General features: G+C 41.0%; 1 protein-coding gene across 1 annotated transcript in view; it reads left to right on the plus strand.

Annotated features, from left to right (window-relative positions):
- Positions 1-22,753, plus strand: part of GLIS3 (GLIS family zinc finger 3) — a 161,910-nt gene that overhangs the window by 39,340 nt on the left and 99,817 nt on the right. The window contains exons 2-3 of the mRNA XM_063128554.1: positions 697-904; positions 2,465-3,578. Of these exons, the coding sequence (XP_062984624.1) occupies positions 697-904; positions 2,465-3,578 (1,322 nt within the window). The remainder of the gene's footprint in view (positions 1-696; positions 905-2,464; positions 3,579-22,753) is intronic.

Genomic DNA, 22,753 nt, shown 5'->3' on the forward strand with positions numbered 1-22,753 from the left:
GGTATAAGAAAAACTTTACAATGTGACTGGTGTATTTGATCCATGATCTCTGAGGTCACCACTGTTGAGATTCTTGAATTACAGCTTCACACATGTCATGGTCGCAATGAATAGAGATGTGGAAATTACTTCCACATCTGCAAAAACCTACTTAAAATGTAGGATGTTATTTGGTCTTAGAATCCAGAAGCTGAAATGAGACACAAACTTAATTTAAAAAAAAAAACATTTTTAAACTATGTCATTAGAGTTAATCTCATGAAGGATTATTTGTTGTTGTTGTTTGAATCATAACTTGGAATAAATGGATTTGCAGCTTCCAGTCAAATCATCTCAAAACAAATCTTTAAGGGATATGAATAGAAAGAAAGAATGGAAGAAAGAATAGGAAAATGTGAAAGTGATAAAAAACTATAGTTGATATTTTTAACTTGCCAAAGAATATGGATAGACCTGGTTCACTTTGATTTGTTCCCCTCTGTTTTTAAAATCTGTATCTTCCATTTCCACGACTAGTTCTTTGCAGACTCTGCAATCTCTTAGAATTATAAACAAGAAAACAAAGTGTCAACAATCTTCTGCTTTTTCCTAACTTTCCACAGATTGGGCGTGGGGATGCTATGGGTACATTAGTTTTTTTCATGTGAAAAATGTGACTTAAAATTTTATTTTCCTTTATTTTTCCTTTATTTTTAGGGGAGCTTGCCTATGGGCCTCGGTGCAAATCCCTTGGGAAAAGCAGCTGCAACAATTTAATAGTCACCAGCAGTCCAATGATGGTTCAAAGACTGGGACCTCTATCGCCTCCGGCACAACAGGTCTCAACAGCATGCAACCAAATCAGTCCTAGCTTACAAAGGGCTATGAATGCTACAAACCCGAATATACCTCCATCTGATACAAGGTCTTGAGTTATATTTGTTTTCTTTAGTACCACAAAGGCGTTTTCATGTCTACAAAGTCAGAGCAGACTTTTACACCAATCACCTTGGAATTATACTTCTCAATGCATATCTCTGGAATTTAAAATGGAAGCTACAGTTTAGAATTCATGTCCATGCCAGTCTCCCATCCAAACAAAGTCTTGATTAGTTCAGGAAGAGAAAATAGATATTGGTGGTTTATAGATGTTGGTGTTCAATATTAGAGTTGTGCACAAATGGCCTCTCAAAATTCTCAACCCTATTTGTGAGCAGAAAAATTGGGGCACAATTTCACTGAATTTCTCCGGGGGGGGGGGGGGAGAAATTCTCAACAGTTCCTTGCAGGTAGGGCTCAGTATTGGTAGGGTTGTAGCACAGCATCTTTCTTTTTTTACAAGGGCTTTTAGTGTGTGCTTTTTGTATTGCTATACAAGTGGCATCATCATCAACTGAATAGATTATTGTACAATGAAAAACAAGACATTTTGATTTGATTTATTACATTTATATACCGCCCCATAGCCGAAGCTCTCTGGGCAGTTTACAAAAGTTCAGACAGTGAACATTAAAAAGTATACAAAATTTAAAACCATCAAAAACATAAACAGTATAAAAATAACGGTATCCATTTAAAACAACTGTTCTGGGGTCCGTTAAAAAACAAACAAACTTAGTGTTGTTAAATGCCTGGGAAAAGAGAAAAGTCTTGAACTGGTGCCGAAAAGATAACAATGTTGGCGCCAGGCTATCCTTATGGGGGAGATCATTCCATAATTGGGGGGCCACCACTGAAAAGGCCCTCTCCCTTGTTGCCATACTCCTCAGCCACCTCTTAAGTAAGGTAAGCACAAGAAACTTGAACCCAACCCGTGAAAATTTCTCTGAAATTTTCTTAAATTCTGAATTCCTTTTCGAAATTGATTTCTTTTCTATCAAATTGAATGAGAATGGTAAAGAAAAAAAGTGCAAGAAATTATTGGCACAGTACTATTCAATATGCTCCTTTGAGATTATTTCCAGGATATAGGAGTTATGAATTATAGTAACATTAATGTGCTATGAAAACTTTAAATAAACTACTATCTTATAAAGATGGATGGGATATTAAAGTTATTTTATAGTAAGTTCTGCATGAGCACAAACTGCTTCTACCCAATTTCCATCCAGTTCTCCAGTCTCTGTTCCTGCCCCACATCCCAGCATTTCTTGACAGGCCCATGACCCTTAGAAGAGGCCTTCTGGGGTGGTGGCACATGGGACCATGTGCCACCATGTGTGGGGGTGGGGGTGGACAGTTCTCCCTGAATGAGTATTTTTTCACTTGTACAGTGTTGGATATCACCCAATATTGTTAGGGCACATGTGTATAATAATTTCGCATATCCAAAGCCAAATATCAACATTTGGATATTTGATCTCAATTATTGATAATTAGTATCTAAGCACTATGCCAGTATGTCAGCTGTTTCCTATAACTATTAAGAGCTAGAATTTAAGTTGCCAAGATGGCATTCCTTTTCTTTTCTTTGTCTTTACTACAGATCCCTTATGTCACGTGAATCTTTGGCATCCACAACGTTGAGTCTGTCAGAAAGTCAATCGATACAAAGTGTTAAACAAGAGTGGATTCATGGTTACAGGATTTTTCCTTCTCTTTCTTCCAACCAAGGCTCCCAAAATGGCAGTGAGCTAGGTAACATAACAACTGTCGCGTCTGGGATGTCCATGTCTAACAACATTTCTAGCTCACTACCATCGTACTTGTTTGGCATGGAAAACAACCATTCATCTTACCCTACTCCTCACCATTCTTCAACCAGGTCTCATTCAGCCAAAAAAAGGGCCCTCTCCCTGTCCCCTTTGTCTGATGGCATTGGAATTGACTTCAATACAATAATCCGTACATCCCCCACCTCTCTTGTTGCTTACATAAATGGTTCAAGGACATCACCATCCAACATCTCCCCTCAACCTGAAGTCTATGGGCATTTCTTGGGAATAAGGGGAAGCTGCATTCCTCAAACGTGCTCTATTCCAAATCCTCAAAAAAGACTCCTTGTAGCTAATGGTAACGTTGCTATCCCAAGTTACATTGAAAATGGAAATGCTGAATACCAGCGCATGCAGCAGTTGGAACAAAACAACTTACAGCCAGTGGTCACGAACAACATGGTGGTTCAACAAGGTATGTCTCTGCTAGACAACCAATCTATGGGCATATTAAAGAGTGGATGTGTGGATGATTTTTCTGGGAACACAAATGACATGTCCTCTGTTTCTCCTCTGGCTCCCCCTCTTCTTCCTCCACCACATGGCCCACCACCACCATACCATGCACATCAGCATGATCTCATAAATCACTCCCGCCAGCTTTCCTTACCACCATCTGTCCAAGGCCCTCTCTTAGATGAGGATGGTGAACTGGATGATTTTAATGGCAAGCTCAGCTGTCGGTGGATAGACTGCAGTGCTATCTATGACCAGCAAGAGGAACTTGTGCGGCATATAGAAAAAATGCACATAGACCAGAGGAAAGGAGAGGATTTCACTTGTTTCTGGGCTGGATGCCCTCGAAGATACAAGCCATTTAATGCCCGTTACAAACTGCTGATTCATATGAGGGTGCATTCAGGGGAGAAACCAAACAAATGTACGGTAAGTCTGAAACATGTTAGGAAGACACATTGTTTATTGTATATGAAAGAATCATGTTTAACCTTTGCTAGAATAATTTTTTTTTTAAGTGACAAGATTTGTTTGTATTAATGAATGAAAATGAATGAATGGACTTTTCCTATGCATGGCAAGAGTGAGGCCTTAGCTAGACTAGGCTATATCCCAGGGTGATACCCAGAATCGTCCCTGTGCGTCCAGATGACACACAGGGGATCCCGGGATCAGGGAGGGATCATCCCTCCCTTGCCCCAGGATATAGCCCTACCTTTTGGCCCAGCTTTTTCCATGGTCTCGGGCTCAGCCCGAGACTGCGGAGCGTGTGGCCCGTTTCCACGGCTTGACCCTGCTCCGCGTGATTACTCGCACTGAGCCATGAGCGCTGTGCCCATCGGGGCTAGGGTGGGGGTAGCAGGGAAAGCATTTTTTTTGTAAAAAAAATTACCTTGAGTCACTTGTACACTGCCAGCACTTTAAAAATAAAAAATGGCAGGTGCTTCGCCTCTCTTCTTGAGGTTGTCACGTCTTACGTGTAAATGGGGGCGAGATCTCACGTTATTCACAATGCGAGGTCTCCCCTCCTCTCCCCTGGACTTTACAGTAGGTCTAGCTAAGGCCAGACATATTTTAACTTAAGCTACTTAGAACCAAGAATTCATCTTTTGCTTATCTTAGTTGCTTTGGCTCAGTCCTTGAATGGCACAGTAAATGCAATGTTTTGTTTTAGTTTGAAAAGTTTCTCAGTGACTTAGATTTAATATAAGGCCCATCAGGCTACAATCTCTAAATAGTTTGTTCCACAAATATCAAATAAACTTGCTCAGGAAAAGGAATTACACTACTGTAGATCGAAATATGGGCTGTGAGCCAGCAATTAGTTAAGCACATGCGATTTAGAGTTGCTGCTGGAATCCACAGTGGGAGAGTCTGGAGGCTGGATCTGAGTTACAAAAGAGGGCAGGGCTCCTGGAGCTTTAACTGTTGTGATGAAGAGGAAATTTCATCAGGTGCTGCATGCATACAAATGACACCTGCTGAAATGCCCTTTTCTATACAACTGTTAAAGATACAGGAGCCCTGTCCTCCTTTCCATATGGTCACCCTGCATTAGTGGGAACATGGAGACTGTTCTAATAGAATGTATTTAATTAATTTTATTTAAAACATTTCTTGGCCCCCTTTCAGGGCAGAAGCTCACCCAAGGTGGCTTACAGCAATAAAATACATAAAACAGTTAAAATAATAAAAGCGATAAAGACATAAACACAATAAAATAGCAATAAAAATGACAGTAAAAACCAACAATAAAACCAGCAGCAGCAACAAATGGCAGTAACAGCAACAACAACAGTCATATCAAGAGAAGATCATAGTAATACAATATGTTTTTAAGGCCTTCCTAAAAGCCTGCAATAAGGGAGCATGGGTGACCTCTGATGGCAACTTGTTTGAAAGGTGTGGAGCCACTGCAGAGAAGGCCCTCATGTGTGATCACCCACCTAATTGCTCTCCAGGGTGGGCAAATGAGAAGGGCCTCTCTTTCTGATCTTAAAGTATGGGCAGGCTGATACGGGTGAAGGTGGTTCTTCAAGTAACTTGGTCCCAAACCATTTAAGGCTTTAAAGGTCAAAACCAGCACTTTGAATTGGACTTGGAAAAGAAGAATGACACAGAAGTAAAGTCTGCCAGGCCATTCATCTGAAGTGGGGCTTGCACTGATTCCTAATTAATCTGGAGGGAGGACACCACCTTGATTTGTTTTAATTAAGAATCAGATAATGGCAGGAGGAGTTTGCCGTTACTAAGCACATTTAACTATCCATTGATTACAGTAAGACTTAGAGCTGCTACACATAGCGTTACAAGTGTACTGGCAATTTGATGAGATGAAGTAACGAGAAGATATGTCCCCAAAGAACTGTGGACATGTGGGAACTGTGGTTGACTGTGGCCCCCTAGTATGCATTACCTCTATGTTTGGTCGACGTTTTGGCTTTACCTCAGCAAACCCTAGTGCACCCACTGTGTTGTATATATGTGAAGCAGTTTTTGAGTGCACTGTGAGTTGGATTGCAGACCTGGTTTATAGAAACCAGATTATTAAGTGCCAGTGAGGCTTAGGTTCCTAATGACATAAATCATTTTATGGGTGGGAAAATGATACTAACAGCCAAGAATTGGTGTGCTGGAAAATAAGTGAAAAACAATGAGAGCTCACACACTAGGGCAGGATCTACACTACTGCTTTATAACAGTTTATAATGGTATTGACAACTGTTGGGCCCAAGACACATTCAATATACCTTTTCCAAACCATTTTCAAAGGCCCTTTCTACACCTAAGGATTATCCCAGGAAAATGGAGGGATCATCCCTGCCTGCTTCCGGGCTCCCCTGTGTGGCATTTGCATGCTCAGAGATGATCCCGGGACGATCCCAGGAAAAAAGGCAGGTGTAGAAACGGCCAAAGTGTTACATCCTGCTTGGTGTAGATCTGGCCCATGTATTTGGTGTGGAATTGTCATGCTTTGTTCTTTTAGTTTTTATAGGGCATCCGTATTACACTACCAAACAATCATTGTCATCTTGTATTTTCCCTTTGGTTTTTCCTTTCTTTTCTCAAACAACAAAAGTCTGACTTTATTCAGAAGAACAGAAAAATAGTGCAATCTCCAAAAGTGCAGATGCTTTAATGCTACAATTCAGCTCTTTTTAAAAGAGAGAGGTTTTGATATGGGCGGTAACATACCAGGAAAGTGAACCTATCACAGCTCAGCACCAGTGGTGTAGTGGAACCACAGCTCACAGGGATGCAGTGCTGGCACTTTTTTTTATTAACAGGGACACTGATGTCTTCTTCCACACACACCCTGTTCCCTGTGAGTTTTACTTTAAAAAAGGCTCATCTGTATACTACCTATTTAAGATGTTATATAGCTTAGCATAAGAGAGAGTGGCTTGGTAGCTGAGAGGCAGCTTCTCTTGGGGGTAAGACTTGGCCTGCAGGTCAATTAGTAGTTTAAGTATTAACAGGCAATCAGAGTTGAACATTATGTGCATCATTTAGAGAGATGTCTTTGTGTTATGATTTTTTTAAAAGCTGTTTTATTGACTGTGATATGGAAATATAATATTCCCCATCTGCTCATCTAATAGAACACTTGTTACAAAGAGTTGTAAAAATGCTTTCATTTAACTTATCTGCCTATTTGAATTAATTCCTTTGGTCATGAACTGACATTGGCCTAAGGAAGAAAAAAAATCTAGATATGAATGTGAGCATATTTAGAACACTTTGATGAATACATCCAAACACAAAGAGATTGTTTTGGCTCTTGACTGTATAGCTGAGCATTATGCAATTGCAAAACCTTCCCCAAGGATGACCAGCTGTAAACATCAGACAATACTTCAGCCTTAGTTCAAGGCCTATGATGCAGCAGCACAGTTGATGAATATATTTTCCTGTGCTTATAGCTATTCAAACAAATGTTTGAAGTGATTCACAACCCTATTGTATATCACAAACAAAAAGATGCAGGAGAAATGCTTCATTTTGTATTATTCTGTTCCACATAAATGATAGAATTATGATATCTTCTAAGGGCGAAAACCCATCACTCCAACATACACTATTGACATTGCACTAGAGGTTGCTTAGTGCTACATCAGTGGCATAAGCAGAGTAGCAGCATTGGATACTGCCAGTGTTCTTAGGGCTGGAGATGCCTCTTTTTTCACAAGAAGAAGCCAGCAGGAGAGGGCTCTGATCCGGATTAGGGTTATGGTGTGACAGAATGGATTTGCACTCTTTCTCCATCTGCTGGTTTCCTTGCAAAAATCACATATAGCCCGAAGGTGCTATTTCCCTGAGAAGTCACTATTTTCTAGTAGATAGCAGCTGTGGAAGCCAAGAACGACTTTGAGGAGGTTATTTTCAGCAGTAAAATGGTGCAGGAAAAAGAGTTAATTCCCAGAGTGCCCCCCATGGCTTTTTGTTTGTTTATTAAGAAATAGATGTGGTCAGTCCTAAATATAATAATTTAAGCATGTTATTAATGTAATGTCTAGTATAGATGTAAGTTTTTCATAGGGTTTTCCTTGCTGGCACTTCTCCTCCATCCCTCTTTTCTTTTCTTTTCTTTTCGTACTGGACCTTTGTCTCTGAGCCAGTGATTTTAATTAACCCATCTAATTTAGAATGATATATCTTTTTTGGGGTGGGGGAGATACTTTACTAATGCCTTCTCCCTGTTCTCAAAACCACAGTTTTCTATGGCCATTTCTACCAACAAGTTAATCTTAAAAAGGAAAGATACAATTTTCATCTAATCTGCCTCTCATTATGTGAGACCAGCATGGAAAGAACTCCCTTGTCTAATATTTTCCTAGTTGCATTAAAGCCTGTATTAAGAACATGCAACTATGCAAACAAGCTTATCTGGACCAACACTGAAATATCATTGCTTCTAATTAGGATTCATGACATAATGGAAAGACAAAGCTGCTTTTGTTTTGTGAAAGCCTGTCTTGCCTGCTTACTGAAATGCATTATTTTCTCTTCCCCCTGCCCTTCTCCCCTCCCTGGTGTGTTTTGTAAATGGCATGACAAAGTTCTAGTCTTGTGAGTTCCAAGCTCTACTCCAGTAACTCAGCCACACATGTTGAAACTTGTTTTATATGTGTATTTATGACATTCTGGTCCTGCAACTTGAGCTATTTGTTTATTTATAAAGTCCCATAACTCTTTTGAAAAGCCAATTTACATTTAGTTCATGGTTGGGGTTATTTGTTTTGGGTGTAATCCACCAAGGCCTGGCTACTGAGCAGCAACTTCCATTTTAATGAAAGTTGCATAGGAATATCATTATAGAATCATCAAGTTGGAACAGACCTCAGATATCATCTAGGTCAACTTCCTGATCAGCACAGGCTCTGCAGGATCATTGAAATGAATAGTGACAGACAAGCAGCAGCAGTGCCTGGTGGAGGTCAACTTTGTATGTGGTACCTCTCTTAACAACAATACTACCGTTGGGCATTCCGACCTGTCGTGCAAGCCTTCTTTCTAGGCTTTTGAATCACCTGATAACTGAAGAAGCGTGCTTAATAAATAGTGTTTGAGGGTTAGTAGCTAGTCTATGCCACTAGAATCTGTGTTACACCTTAACCACCTGGATGTGGAGAGCCAGTGTGGTGAAGTGGCTAAGGTGTTGGATTGGAAGTTGGGAGATCCAAGTTCTAGGCCCCACTCGGCCATGGAAACCCACTAGATGACTTTGGGCCAGTCATAGGGCTTTGCTAGACCTGCCGGGAAAAGCCGGCAGGGAGGCGGGGCGGTAGCGCGCTGATGTTAGCGCGCGCTGCCCGGGCTTCCAGACGCAGGACGCACAGGGACGTCGGATCCCTGCAGCGTCCGCCATTTTTTTTTAAGTTTAAAGGGGCCATGTGCGGCCCGAAGACTGCGGAGAAGGTAAGGTTTTTTTTTTTAGTTAACCCCCCCCATCCGCTCCTGTGTGGTCTCCCCTTCTCCCTGCATGTGTGTGTGTCTGTCCTGTGTGGTCTCCCCTTCTCCCTGCATGTGTGTGTGTCTGTCCTGTGTCGTCTCCCCTTCTCCTTGCGTGTGTGTGTCTGTCCTGTGTCGTCTCCCCTTCTCCCTACTGGGATCTCCCCCGGCCGATGGGCACAGCGCTCAGCGCTGTGGCCAGTCTGCGGCTTTTTGCGGCTACTCGTGAGTAAGCGAGTAGCCGCAAAAAGCCACGGAAGTAGCTAGACGTTCCCCAGCCCCCGCCTCAGGCCGGGGCTGGGGAAAAGGCGCACCATAAGCGACTTCGCTTATGGCGCGTTAGAGGAGGCTTCCGTGCGGCCTGGAGCCAGATTCCCCTGTGCGTCATGTGGAAGCACAGCACGGAAACTGGTTCTCAAGGCGCGCTAAGGCCTCGTCTAGGAATGCCCATAGACTCTCAGCGCAACCTACCTCGCAGGTTGTTGTTGTGAAGATAAAATGGAAAGAGGAGGATTATGTATGCCACCTTGGGTTTCTTGGAGAAAAAAAGGTGGGATATTAATGGAATAAATAAATAAAATAAATAAATAAATGTGAACTGGAGAACATTTGCATGGTTTGGATTCAGACAGAGAAAGACAAAAAGGGAAACAGACTTATGGAGCTGAAGGGTTTTACTGTTTTAGGAGAACATCAACAAGGAGGAATCTGATAGCACAGGAGAAGATGAAGTTGGCAGTAACTTATGAGGCCAGTAGTGGTATAGAATGACTGGTGCAGAGAAGAAATGTGCAAGTTAGATGGCCAGGATCCAGAGAAGGCAGGAATTCTAAGAGTGAGAATTGATATAAAATATCAGAACTGGGACTTCACGGGAGGCAGGAATACGGAGAACAAAGGGTACAATAGAAAACAGAGAGACTTCGAAATTCTCTACATTAAGCAAAAATCCCGCATCCTTAACAGACTTTCTTCTTGGGGAGTCTTTCCAGGATTATGATGGGCACAATACACGTGCCTCCCCTTTTCCACTCTGCCTTTTTCGGGTCTGCTTTCTTTGTGGGGAAGTTCCATATGTTCCATTTATACAGCCAGTAGATGGTGCTGCAACATTGCAGCAATATTGCACTATTCTGGAATACCCCAGCTCTTTGATGGCGTTGTATACTTGTTGTTGCATTTTTGGTGAGTTAAATCATGGTGAAATAAAGCAAAAAAAAAAAAAAAAAAATGGCAGGAGAGGCACGGGAGGTGGATGACATCATGAAAAGGACCCACAAACTTCAGTGAGTAACTGATCTTGATCACACTACATAAACTCTTAAGGACAATTGGAATGGTAAATAGTTGAAACACAAGGAGCATTAGAGCCTCAGGGTTAACAGATTGAGCATTGGACATGATTCCTGCATTTTTAATCATTGGAAGTGAACATTTTGCCATGTATTTTTCCATCCACTGTGACTTAATTTAGAGAATGTGCACCTGGTGAAGTTCCTCCTTTTACTTAACAATTAAAGACACAGGAACGACTCTTAATTCTGCTCACCCAGATGTATCCCATGAATTGTCATGTCAGGTGTGATTTGAAAGAGAAAGAGAGAAGGAAGGAAAGGATTTGTACTCTACAAATAAAGCACAGCTGTTGTATTAAAAAGAAAGAAAGATGGGCAGCATAGTTCTCTGAAATTAAAATAAACCCAATAAAGGAAATGTAAAAGACTGCGTTACTGGAAAGAAGAGACAACATAGATACTGTGTGGTGTATGTGTGTGTTTAGCCCCACCTTCAAATTTGTATGACTCTTTCCAGCTCCTCATGTGTTGAAGGATACCTCCTGCACTGGGGAGACTTTTCTGTGGAGGCTTCCCACATGAAAAAAAACACTAGCTTCTCTCTCTCTCTCTGTGGATATAGAGATAGATATTTTGTGTGTATGCACACTCATGGGGAGGGGGGGAGTAAGAAATAATATTTTACTACAGCATATTCATCTTGGCTGATTATTTTTCCAGACAAGTAACACATCTTTTTTGCAGAGTAGCATAAATTAACAGTAACATAAAGTTCTCATTTTTAAGTACATTTATATCTGAGGCGAAACTGTCAATATTTTACAGTTAGCTATATTACCAGCTTCAAATACACAGCAGGCAGCTCTGGGTTTGGGAGGTTTGAGGGGGCCCTGGACAACATGTCCTCTGTGGACCTGGAGGAGTTTGTCCTCTCCACAATTTTCCTGGGCATTCAAGGATGGAAGAGGAGTCAGCCATGCTACTATGGGTTGGGGAGAGGAATGCACCACCTCCACTACTCTTGGCCTGTATCACTATTATTATTATTTTAAAGGGAAGAAGAAACCCAAATTAATGCAGGCAGAGGTGTGTCTCCACCATTGCTTTTTGTATAAGAAAAGAGTCTGGCATTAGCCATTGGTGGTCCCAGCCCATGCCCAAGCATGCCAGGTGATGATGCCAGGGCCTGACAATGGAGCTTCTTATGATAGCCCCAGTAGTCAGTGCATCCTGACAAATTGCCAGTTTTAGGGACATCTTCTGATGCTGCTGTTTGGGAAGAAAGTGAGAAGTCTCCCTGTGCACACATGCTCCTAAGAAGGCTTTGGATTTTGTCCAGAAAGATGTCGGATGAAACATTTTACTTTGTAATGGTAGTGATAGCATGTTGTATGTATTATTTGATGTGGATATTTTTGTCCATGGCAGCCTGAGGGGTAAAAGGGAATAAAAGGCTTTACTGAAGCAACTGCCTACTGCTGCTCCTACTTGTGCCAAAGTCAATAACATTGTTAAGCCTTTTCTCTATCTTTTGGTTTCATTGAACTGTGGGTAAACAGAGATCTCTTCAGTTATAAGAACGCCTAAATCAGTTCCTTTATTTTAAGGGTGATAAATTACATTTGAAAATTTCATGGCAATTTTCACTGTGCAAACAGTTTATGCAAGCCATTAAAAATAAGCTATTGTGTGTGCCCAAATATAGTTGAATATGTAACAAAAGCATGCCAGTGCTTTTAAATAATGCAGTTCATAGTAATTGTTATAGCCATGACTATTGTCCCCCAAACAACAGCTAATTGACTGTGATTGAAAGCAGGAGTGTGTCAAATGGGACAATAGAGGTATATTTGACATTAGAGGTGGTACAGAAGGTTACATCTCAGGCTGGCCTTTGGAGCCATTGCTTGATCCAAGCTACTGTACCACCACTACCAACGGCTGCTCCCTATGCAATTCTGAACTCAGAATACATAATAGGCCACATAGTCACGTAACAATTATTATTATTATTATTAATTTATAAAGCGCCATCAATTTTCATGGCGCTGTACAGAATAAAACAAAACAAGACAATAAGACAGAAAATTCATGCGGAACATACTTGTATGTGCTGCCCAGTCGCTCCCACTTGTCTCCTCCCACCAGCAAAAGCAGCAAAAGTAACCAGAAACTAACCAGGAGGCATTATGTCTAAACCAGGACTCCTGATTTGTCACTCCCAAGGGCAATATTACCAGCAGAAACTGAGTTCTGAAGTATGCACAAGAGAAGACTCCTACTAAAGTTATGTTTGTGCAAGCACAGTTGCGCAAGTGGTTATGCATTATGCTTGTGCAACCCATGGTGCAACCGGTTGTGCATAACTTTTATGCAGCCCATGGTGCACCAGATTGCACAACCACTTGCACAACCACTTGCATTACGCATAATAGGCAGCTGATTGAGCAATGGAAAGATTCAGTGGAGCTCCACTAGTGCTATTTGAGTTTGCAGAATGACACCAGTGGATATTGCCTCTATTTCAGAGCTAAGTTTTTGCCTCAGCATTTGATTACTTTAGCTGCTCCTGCTTGTGGGAGGAGAAAAGCAGAAGCAATCAGGCTGTGCATGAGCAAAACTGCTTGTGAACAGTAAGCCAGAATTCTCTGGAATTCTGGCTTATTGTTATGTATGAACACAGCTATACGCACCCATCTAACTGGTAAATCATATAGTTCAAGAAGACTTGCTTCAGAATAACATCGCTCAGACCTTGCAATCAACTTTCTCAACTAGGTAGGCTTATTGCATATTCAAATCTTTTTCTACAAGTGCTCTCTACACTTCATCCACCCTCTTGTCTTTCAAGAATACTATCATATCTAACCCTTTTGCCCCTGTTTTGAGAGAAAGTGTTTCAGGTAATCAATCAGAATCAGAACTAGAGGAGGCGGTGCCAGACACCAGCCAGCCTGTACTAGTAGGGGAGGAAGCTCTCACAAGTGATACCCCAGCTGAGAGTCAGCCCTCTCCAGAGCTTATCTCCTCAGGGCCAAATCCTACACACTCAGCTAGCTGATGCTAGGTTCCGCAGGAAGCTAAAATGCACGGAGCGGAAGGAAGGCATGAGAAAGTCGGTCTGACTAAGATTGCTCCAGAACCTGCCTCCACATCAGGCTCTCTGAAGTTATGGGTGTTTGGGAAGAGGCTTCCTATTCTTCTTTAGCGAACAATTGTCTTGCTTAATTTGCATAATTTTGCCTAGGGGGACGTTTCCAAGAGATTAGACTCTCTTTAGGTAGAAGAGATGTTTGTTGCTTAATAAAAGCTTTGTGAATTACTTAGCAAGCATTGAAATTATTATTATTATTATTATTATTATTTATTTATTTATATAGCACCATCAATGTACATGGTGCTGTACAGAGTGAAAGCAGAAGTTTTCTGAGAAACATGACAAATACAACCTCTCCTGCCCTTTTTTCCTGATGGATTTTTCTCACAACCTCCTTTCTCATTAATCCCTTCTTTGCCTTTCCTTTCCCTCAGATCTCTTCTCGCTCAGTTTCCAGACCCAAGCCTCCATGTTAATATTCTGTCATCACTTGTTTCCTCACATAAAAATAAAATAAAATAAATAAAAAGTACCATGAGAGCCCCATTAATTTACTACTATGAAAGGTGGGACAGGCACACACACACACACACACACACACACACACACACACACACACAGGGCAGCAAATCATCATCATCATCATCATCATCATCATCATCATCATCATCATCATCATCACAGAATGTAGGTGCACCATACTGGAAACAGCTTTAAAACAAAATCCTCCCCATTCCAATCCTGTCTATCCCACCCCACCCTACCTTTTAATTCAGCAAGTGTCTTTATTTCTCCCCCTCTGCAATCCAGAACCTACCACCTGATTCTGGCTACTTGTACCCTGACCAGATTATCTTATCTTATAGTATTTCTTTGTTTATTTTAATAAATAAATCCCTTTATAATCTTTCAGCAGACACAGAGAGAGAAACCACACTATTCTGAGATAAGGTGGTCCATGGGAAAGGAATGGCTTGGTGCACAAACAAGATACTACCTGCAGGAAACTATTCATGTATTTCTCATGGCCTTTGTCAAATTGAGTAAGCACAGGGAGAGGTGGTGGGAGAGGAGGGTCTACACTTTGAGTGTTTGGAAGCTGCCAGTGGCACGGCCCGTTACTCCACCCAGGGTTTGCCGATCACACGACTGAACAAATCAATCAATCAATCAATCCATTTTTTTTGTACTAGCCAAAGGCCATGACAATTTGTTTTTTCAAACTCTGTGTTGTCTGTTCCCTTCCTTCCTCCCTCTCCCACGCCATTCCTGTATCCAAAATGCTTTTGCAGCACTATAGTATTATCTCTGTAACCTGGTGGAACAAGCATGTAATGACAACCCATGATTTAAACATCCCAGAGCTCACAACCCAACAACAAACCATGGGTTCTTTTTCTGAGTTTTTGTGTGGTTAACAAACCATGGTTTGTAACCAGGGCTCAGTTCACACATCATGACATCACAGAATTCAACAACTCATAGCATGGATTAGAGTTATGTGTGAATCCGGCTCTTGACTGCTAAAGAAGAACCAGACCAGCATGTTATCTAAGTCAAGCTATTCCCCTTGATCTGTATGAAGTGAATCAGAGCAGATGAGATTTCAGTGCATTCATTTTTCTTCTTCTGTTCTGGCTTGTCAGAGCATCTGAATTTCTTGGGTCATGTGCTTTCAAGTCTATCAAACATTGAAGAGAAATATATTTCACAGTCAAAAGCAAACTATTAGATTATTTCTACTGCATGTCAGGAGGATATGAAGACTATATCTGGTGTTAAACTAAGATTGGAGCAAGATGTAAGCACCAGACAGAATAAAGGGAGGGGGAGGGGAGAGAGAGAGAGATGCCTAGAGCAAAGTATAGACCACATTTTTGCAGATACTGATAAAGTATCACTAAACACATAGGTCAAAATGACATTTTCTTTTTATCATATGTTTTAGTCATGGAAGTAATTACCTTTCCTTTAGAACTGAATGACACAAGAGAAAACTAATGGGATATTGCACCTTTCTTCTGGAGAGCACTTGTTCACATTAAGCCCCTGTCCATAACAGTAAAGAGATATTAGCATATGAATGACACCAAGTTGCTTCTAAAATTAGTTTTGTGTTCTTAGCGCAGATTCAGAACAGATACTTATTTCATAAAATCTACAACAGGAACTGAATTTAAGGTCTGCTACATCTTGTTTATCATGTGCAGGACAGTCTCAACTGTTTAACCCACATTAGGAGCAAAGATCTAAAGTGGGAACATTGAAGAGGTGAGCAAAAAAGAAGGGGATTGAAAAAGGTGCATTTCAATTCCCAAGAGCAATTTTCTGTTGGTATTGAGTTGCTTTGCATAAATGCCACAGGATCTAAAGATTCATTGCAATGTGGAATCAAGCATGAAAGAAAGTAATCTTGCTCAAGGCTCCATGGTATGCTTAGCCTTTCAGACTATGGGCTCATCTACACCAAGCAGGATATTCCACTATGAAAGTGGTATATAAAAGGCAAGATCTACACTACTGCTTTATAGTGGTACTGAAGTGCACTGACAGCTGTTGGGGCCCATTGACACATCCACACCAAGCAGGATATCACACTATGAAAGTGCTATGAAAGTGGTATATGGTATGTGTCATGAGCCCCAACAGTTGTCAGTGCACTTCAATGCTACTGTAAAGCAGTAGTGTGGCTCCTGCCTTTTATAAACCACTTTCATACCACTTTCATAGTAGAATATCCTGCTTGGTGTAGATGAGCTCTTTTTTTGTCTATGGATGATTCCTTCTTATGAGTTTGTCTTTAAAGATGAAAAAAAGAACCTGCTACATGAGGAGGCAATGCAAACACAAAACTGTTGGCTCTTCAGTCCATTTTTCCAGGAATAGGCTGGTAAGCCTCAGAAATAAAAGGTAGAAAATAATGGGTATGGTTGGATCCAGAGTTTTTATTTCACTGGTGGGAGTATCCCTGAGCAGAGTTCCTTTCAGGAAACTTCCACTGAAGGAATGGTTTAGTAATTCCCACATGCCCTGCAGCCCCCAGCACTACCTCTGTCACTCTTCCAGAGGGTCCCCCAATCCATCAGAACAGATCTTTGTGGGATTTAGAGGACAGCCAGCAGAAAGGCTCTACTGGATTAAAAGCCCCCAATTGCTGGAAAGAGCTCTTTTTCTGTGTTTTTATTTTTTTGCTGGGTCCAACCCATAGTGTGTAGATTGATAATGGGTGGTGCTAATCAGTTTTAAAGTTAGTCTTGTCCCTGTACCTTTCAGGATGCTAATCAAATTCCTGTAAACCCTAGTAATTTAATAGTTATTAATTCTATATTTTAGTAGAATATCACCTGGTTTGATACAAATTTAGATTTTCAGTAATAAATGAGAAGCAGGTGAAGAAGTCTAGTTTGTGTATGCACATACATGTGCATGTATGTGTAAAGGGGGCATAAATTACACAATCCTTTAGAATTACCTATTTATTTGGATTCATCTGCATGATGGAAATCTTTGCTAGCTATGATAGCAATTCGTTTCTTTATATGATAAGACTAATTCTCCTTCCTACCTATACTATGTCATTTTCTCATCTCTGAAGGGTTGTTAATGAATATATAATTTTTAAAAAGTTAAAGTTTACAGAAAACAACACAAGCACCATTATGAAGGATCTTCATTTTGATCATAGATACACAGGACTGAACATGTTAGAAAAATAGATTATTTATTTAAAAAGTGGTATTAGGTTGGCTGAATTTATAAACTGAAAATTGCTGCAGCTTAGGCCTGTCTAGAAACTGCATACTTTGACTGGGAAACCCTACCACCTAATCCCAGATTCTTGGTGCAGGAAAAGTACTTCGTATACTCTCTTCTTCCATGTTATTAATTCATTTAAGTCCTAACATTGAGCAGTTGTTCCAAGTGATGATGGGCATACATTAAGAGCTGGCCATTACTAAGCTACAGTTAGATACTGGGGCTCTTTAAAATTTAGAAAATGTCTATTTTGAAAACAGTACCAAAAATCAATAGGAGTCCATGGTGTGGGCAGATGTACAAGGCCATTCACACTTTTACAGGTATAGCTGTAATGATGGCAAAAGCAACATCAGCAAACATCATTGTGGGAAAGTCAGTTCCAACACTTTCCCATCTTTCCCATGGCATGCATCCAATGCAGGAGTAAATATTAGATAAATAAGGGAAATAAGGACATTATTTGCTGCAAATTGTATTTTTGCAGGATTTGGCATTTTATATGGGGGAAAAGGTGTCTTCTTTCTTTGGTGGTGCATCAGCATAATTTATAATGTGTCAATTTAACAAAAAGTGATAGTGTAAACAGTAATATGATGCTACTAAGACAGAATAATACGATGCCACCAAAGTTCAATGAGTTGTTTATATTCTTCAACAGCACAGATTTATATCAGCAGATTGTGAAACCCCCCTCCCCATTTTCTCCATTGTCCTATAGAGTCAGAGAAGATTTAACATGAAAATTGGTCTAATAGACAGGGTGATGTGTCATGCCCATGCAATATAAACTCAGAAAGACCAATGGACAAGGATTCGGATGAATGAATTTTTTACAAAGCCTCCAAGGACATAGGCCTAATCTACACCAGGCAAGATATTGCACTATGAAACCTGTATTAAAGCAGTATATAAAAGGCAGGAGCCACATCAAGCAGGATATAGCACTATGAAAGCAGTATATGGTATGTGTCAGTGGGCCCCAACAGTTCTCAGTGCAGGTCAATACTGCTATAAGGCAATAGTGTGGTTCCTGCCTTTTATATACCGATTTCATAACACTTTCATAGCTTGGTGTAGATTAAGCCATAGATTATTGTAGTAAATGAGAGAGCTGCCTAGCACTGTTTGCCTCTATGGCCTTAGCTAGATGGGGTGAAATCCCGGGGCGATCCCCGAGATCGTCCCTGTGCATCCACATGACACACAGGGGATCCTGGGTTGAGGGAGGGATGATCCATCCCTTGCTCCAGGATCTTGCTGTTGCCTTTGAGCCTGGTTTTTCCGCAGTCTCGGGATCATCCCAAGACCGCGGAATGTGTGGGCGGGCATTGCGAGTTGTCCTGGTTCCTCGTGGTTCTTCGCAAGGAGCTGCGACCCGCGCACGGGGCTGAGAGCTTCTCAAGAGCTCTGCGCCCATCGGGGGTGGGCTGGGGGGAGGGGGAAAATTAAGTTTAAATTTTAAAAAACCCTACCTTTCTGTACATGAGCATTCATGCACTCTTCTTCTTTAAGAAATTTTTTTAAATGGTGGCTGTGACATCCTCGCCCTCCGAGGTCATCGCGCGCCATGTGTAAACAGAGGGGGGGATTTCACGATAAAAATAGTGTGAGATCTTCATCCCTCCGTTCCGCTAGACCGCTAGGTCTAGCTGAGGCCTATGTTCCTATGGATTTAAAGCAAATCTACAGTTCAGAAAAAGTACATGGTTCATGTCTCTTCAAAAGTACTATCTTAGGATGCAAGTGGGGGAATCATATATTTGAATGCTTCCTGATGTTCAAAACTCTCCACTCCTAGAAAACTAGGGTGGAATACCCTTCTCCCTGACATGCTTAATTTCAATGGAAGATTTTGACGGGGTTATTCAGTCATGTGCCTCACAGACTCTAGTATACACAGAGGCATGCTAAAAATCTGGTAGTATCTCAGCGTATCTTCCTCACATGTGAAAAAGGGATATAAAAGGGGTATGATTTGTCATCAGAATGGATGCCATCATGATAGTGTAGCTATAGGTAAGGGGTAAAAAGTTATTTACCTCTTGTTTCAGGCAAAAGCAAGCTTTTAAGGGCCTTTGAAATTTGTTTCTGAGACTGGCTTGGCACGACTTTACCAGTGTTTCTAGCACCAGTATAGCATTGGTAAAGGAAAAAGGGGAAATCTTCATTAGGTAGAAAATGATATCATGGGGCTATCTTCACGTCACTGAGTTGATGCTGCATTTCCCAAACCCCTGCGTTTTCATACTTATGGGGTTGCACCAGATAATCCCCATGCCAAGGAACAAGCGCGGGATTTACAGTGGTCATCTGCCCCCTCCCCCGTCCCTCCAGGAGACGAGGAGGAGGAGGCAGCAGCTCAGGGAGAAGAAAATTTATTGGAGGAGGAGGAGAAGGAGGAGACAGCAGTTCAGGGGAAGAAAATAAACTCTTCTCCCCACAGCAAGGCAGTGTGGGGCATTCCAGCATCCATTCCGCTTGTTGGCCCTCCCGCTGCCCTCTGCGCAGGTGGACGACAATTAATTAGGGGTCGCCATCCCCTGGGAATGCCCCCAGAATGGCTCTGGAGCAAGGACAGACTGGCAGAAGAGCTGGGCTGCCCTTGCTCTCACTAGAAAAGTTGGGATAAGGCCCTGACTTTTCAACCGTGCATCTTCCTCTCTTTGCCCCGAGGTGGCTTCGAATCTCTGGCTGCATCATCTAACCAAGGCTGCGCAGATTCGGAGCTATCCTGGGGCAAAGAAGATGTCAAGTCAGCCCCCATGAGAAGTTATGTGCAATAATCCTGATGATGGTATCACTGAAAAGGAAAATGTAGTACCTTTCATTGGACAGGCTTGTGTTGGTGTAGAAATATGCAAACCGCATCCAAGTTGTTCCAGTAAAGACTACCTCCTTCCTTCTTTTGTATGCGTTATTCTTTAGTGTCAATGTGATAACAGTAATGATGCTCCAATTATACTGGAGAGGTCAGATGTACTCAGAGCGGGGAAAGCAAGCGAGAGAATGTATCGACCCCTAGAGCAAGGAATATAATGTTTATAAGTATCAGTCCATATACAATTAAAAGAACTGAATGCTTTAGAGAAACATATATTCAGACAGTTTGAGAGATATAGTAGTCATTGGAGATTCTATTAGGGTGGGGGACAGCTTTAGTTTAAAGAATGAGCTGTTTTCAAAAGATCAATATGGTATATTTGTAGTATGTTCCACTGCTGAGGTGTAGTTATAGCATCTTTGTGAAGAATAGGGCTGTTGGGAGCCAGAATAGAAACCTTTATTTAGTTTTTTAAGTTATCAATTGCAGGATTCATCTCATTCATCTACACCTGTGAGGTAGTTATTGTATTGCAGTTTTACAAATTATAAATCGTATTGAAAAGAAAATAGTTTGCCAAAGGCCATTTTTATACCACAAACCTATACATATTTACTCATAATTAAGCTTCACTTTATTCCATCAGGCTTACTCACTAGTAGGATTGTGGTCTTTGGCTGAAAACCTATAGCAATTTACTAAGGAGTAAGTTTGATTGACTTTTGTGGGACTTAGTCCTGAGTAACCTCCGTAAGGTCATATTGCTTGAGATTGAACCCATTTTTTCTGAATTAAGACTTCTTTTTTAGGGTGACTGTATGAAAAGGAGGACAGGGCTCCTGTATCTTTAACAGTTGTATTGAAACGGGAATTTCAGTAGGTGTCATTTGTATATATGGGGAACCTGGGGTAATTTCCCTTTCATCACAACAGTTAAAGCTGCAGGTGCCCTACCCTCTTTTAAATCTGGTCACTCTAGTATAGCTCCTGCAGCTTTAACTGTTGTGATGAAGAGGAAATTACCCCAGGTTCTCCATATATACAAATGACACCTGCTGAAATTCCCTTTTCTATGCAGCTGTTAAAGATACAGGAGCCCTGTCCTCCTTTTCATATGGTCACCCTATTTTTTTGGTATACCTTCCCCTTCATCTCATTTATATACAAACACACATATACATAGATAAAAAGGGAGAAAACTTCTGACAGTCATATTCTGCACTTTGATGGTACATCCATATGAATGCCATGATAAGTCTTCAGTAGGTTGAAGTATAGGGTGAAGGACATATTTTTCACAGGATGATAGCAGTTACTGCGAACTTTAAATGTTTGCAGTTGCCTGCAAACACAATAGCAGAAAAGTATATATTTAAATTTATTATTAATAATTATAATCAATAGCATAAAATATTAATGCAAATAATAATCACACAATAGTCCTGTCTTTGAAACTTGCATCACTTGTTTTTATTCAAAACATGCAAGCAATGTCTGTCAATAGATAAGGACACATATGTATGATATAAGTCATGTGAATGGGCTGCAGTATCTGAATCCACTCACTCACTCGTTCATTCATCCATTAAATTTCTATACCACCCAATAGACAAAACTCTCTGAATGGTTCATAGCATGAAAAAACATAACATAAAAGCTTTAACATTCAGGAACTTAAAACAAATTAAAAAAAGTTAAGAAAAGTAATAAAACTACCAAGACCCGATTACAAACAAACAAACAAAAAACTAAAACCACCACATCACATGCTGTCAGATGCCTAGGAGTAAAACTAGGGTGACCATATTTGGGAAACCAAAAAAGAGGACACTTAGTGTAGGGTGACCATATGAAAAGGAGGACAGGGCTCCTGTATCTTTAACAGTTGCATAGAAAAGGGAATTTCAGCAGGTGTCATTTGTATGCATATCGCACCTGGTGAAATTTCCTCTTCATCACAACAGTTAAAGCTGAAGGAGCTATACTGTGACCAGATTTAAAAGAGGGCAGGGCACCTGCAGCTTTAACTGTTGTGATGAAGAGGAAATTTCACCAGGTTCTCCATATATACAAATGACAGCTGCTGAAATTCCCTTTTCAATACAACTGTTAAAGATACAGGAGCCCTGTCCTCCTTTTCATATGGTCACCCAAACCTAGTGTGTGTGTGGGGAAGCAGCTTTCTGAGTCCTGCAGAAAGTACGTTATTCCCCCGCCACCTTAAAGAACCCGATTGGAGTGGAGGAGGGGAAAGGATTTCATTCTGCACCACCACCATCCACTCCAATTGGGGCCTTTTCTATAATGTCCACGAATGACCCACTTTCCCCTTTAAGACCTCAATTGGAGCTCGGGGTGAGGGGAATGATGTGCCTCAAGAAAGCATGTCATTCCCTCCTGCCATGCTAATGGCAGCCTTAAAGAGGAAGGTGTGTCATTCCAGGACATTATTGAAAATTATAGAAAATCCCCCCTGACACTATGGAAAGAACAAAAACCAGGACAAATCCAGGGAAATCCTGACAGTTGGTCACCCTAGTAAAACCTAACCCTGGTGCTTAAAAGATTTATTTATTATTTATTTATTGCATTTTTATACCACCCAATAGCTGAAACTCTCTGGGCGGTTCACAAAAATTAAAACCGTTTGAAGTATAAAACAAACAGTAGAAAAACATGA

The sequence above is a fragment of the Elgaria multicarinata genome, chromosome 6 (assembly GCF_023053635.1).
Source record: "Elgaria multicarinata webbii isolate HBS135686 ecotype San Diego chromosome 6, rElgMul1.1.pri, whole genome shotgun sequence".
Lineage (NCBI taxonomy): Eukaryota > Metazoa > Chordata > Lepidosauria > Squamata > Anguidae > Elgaria > Elgaria multicarinata.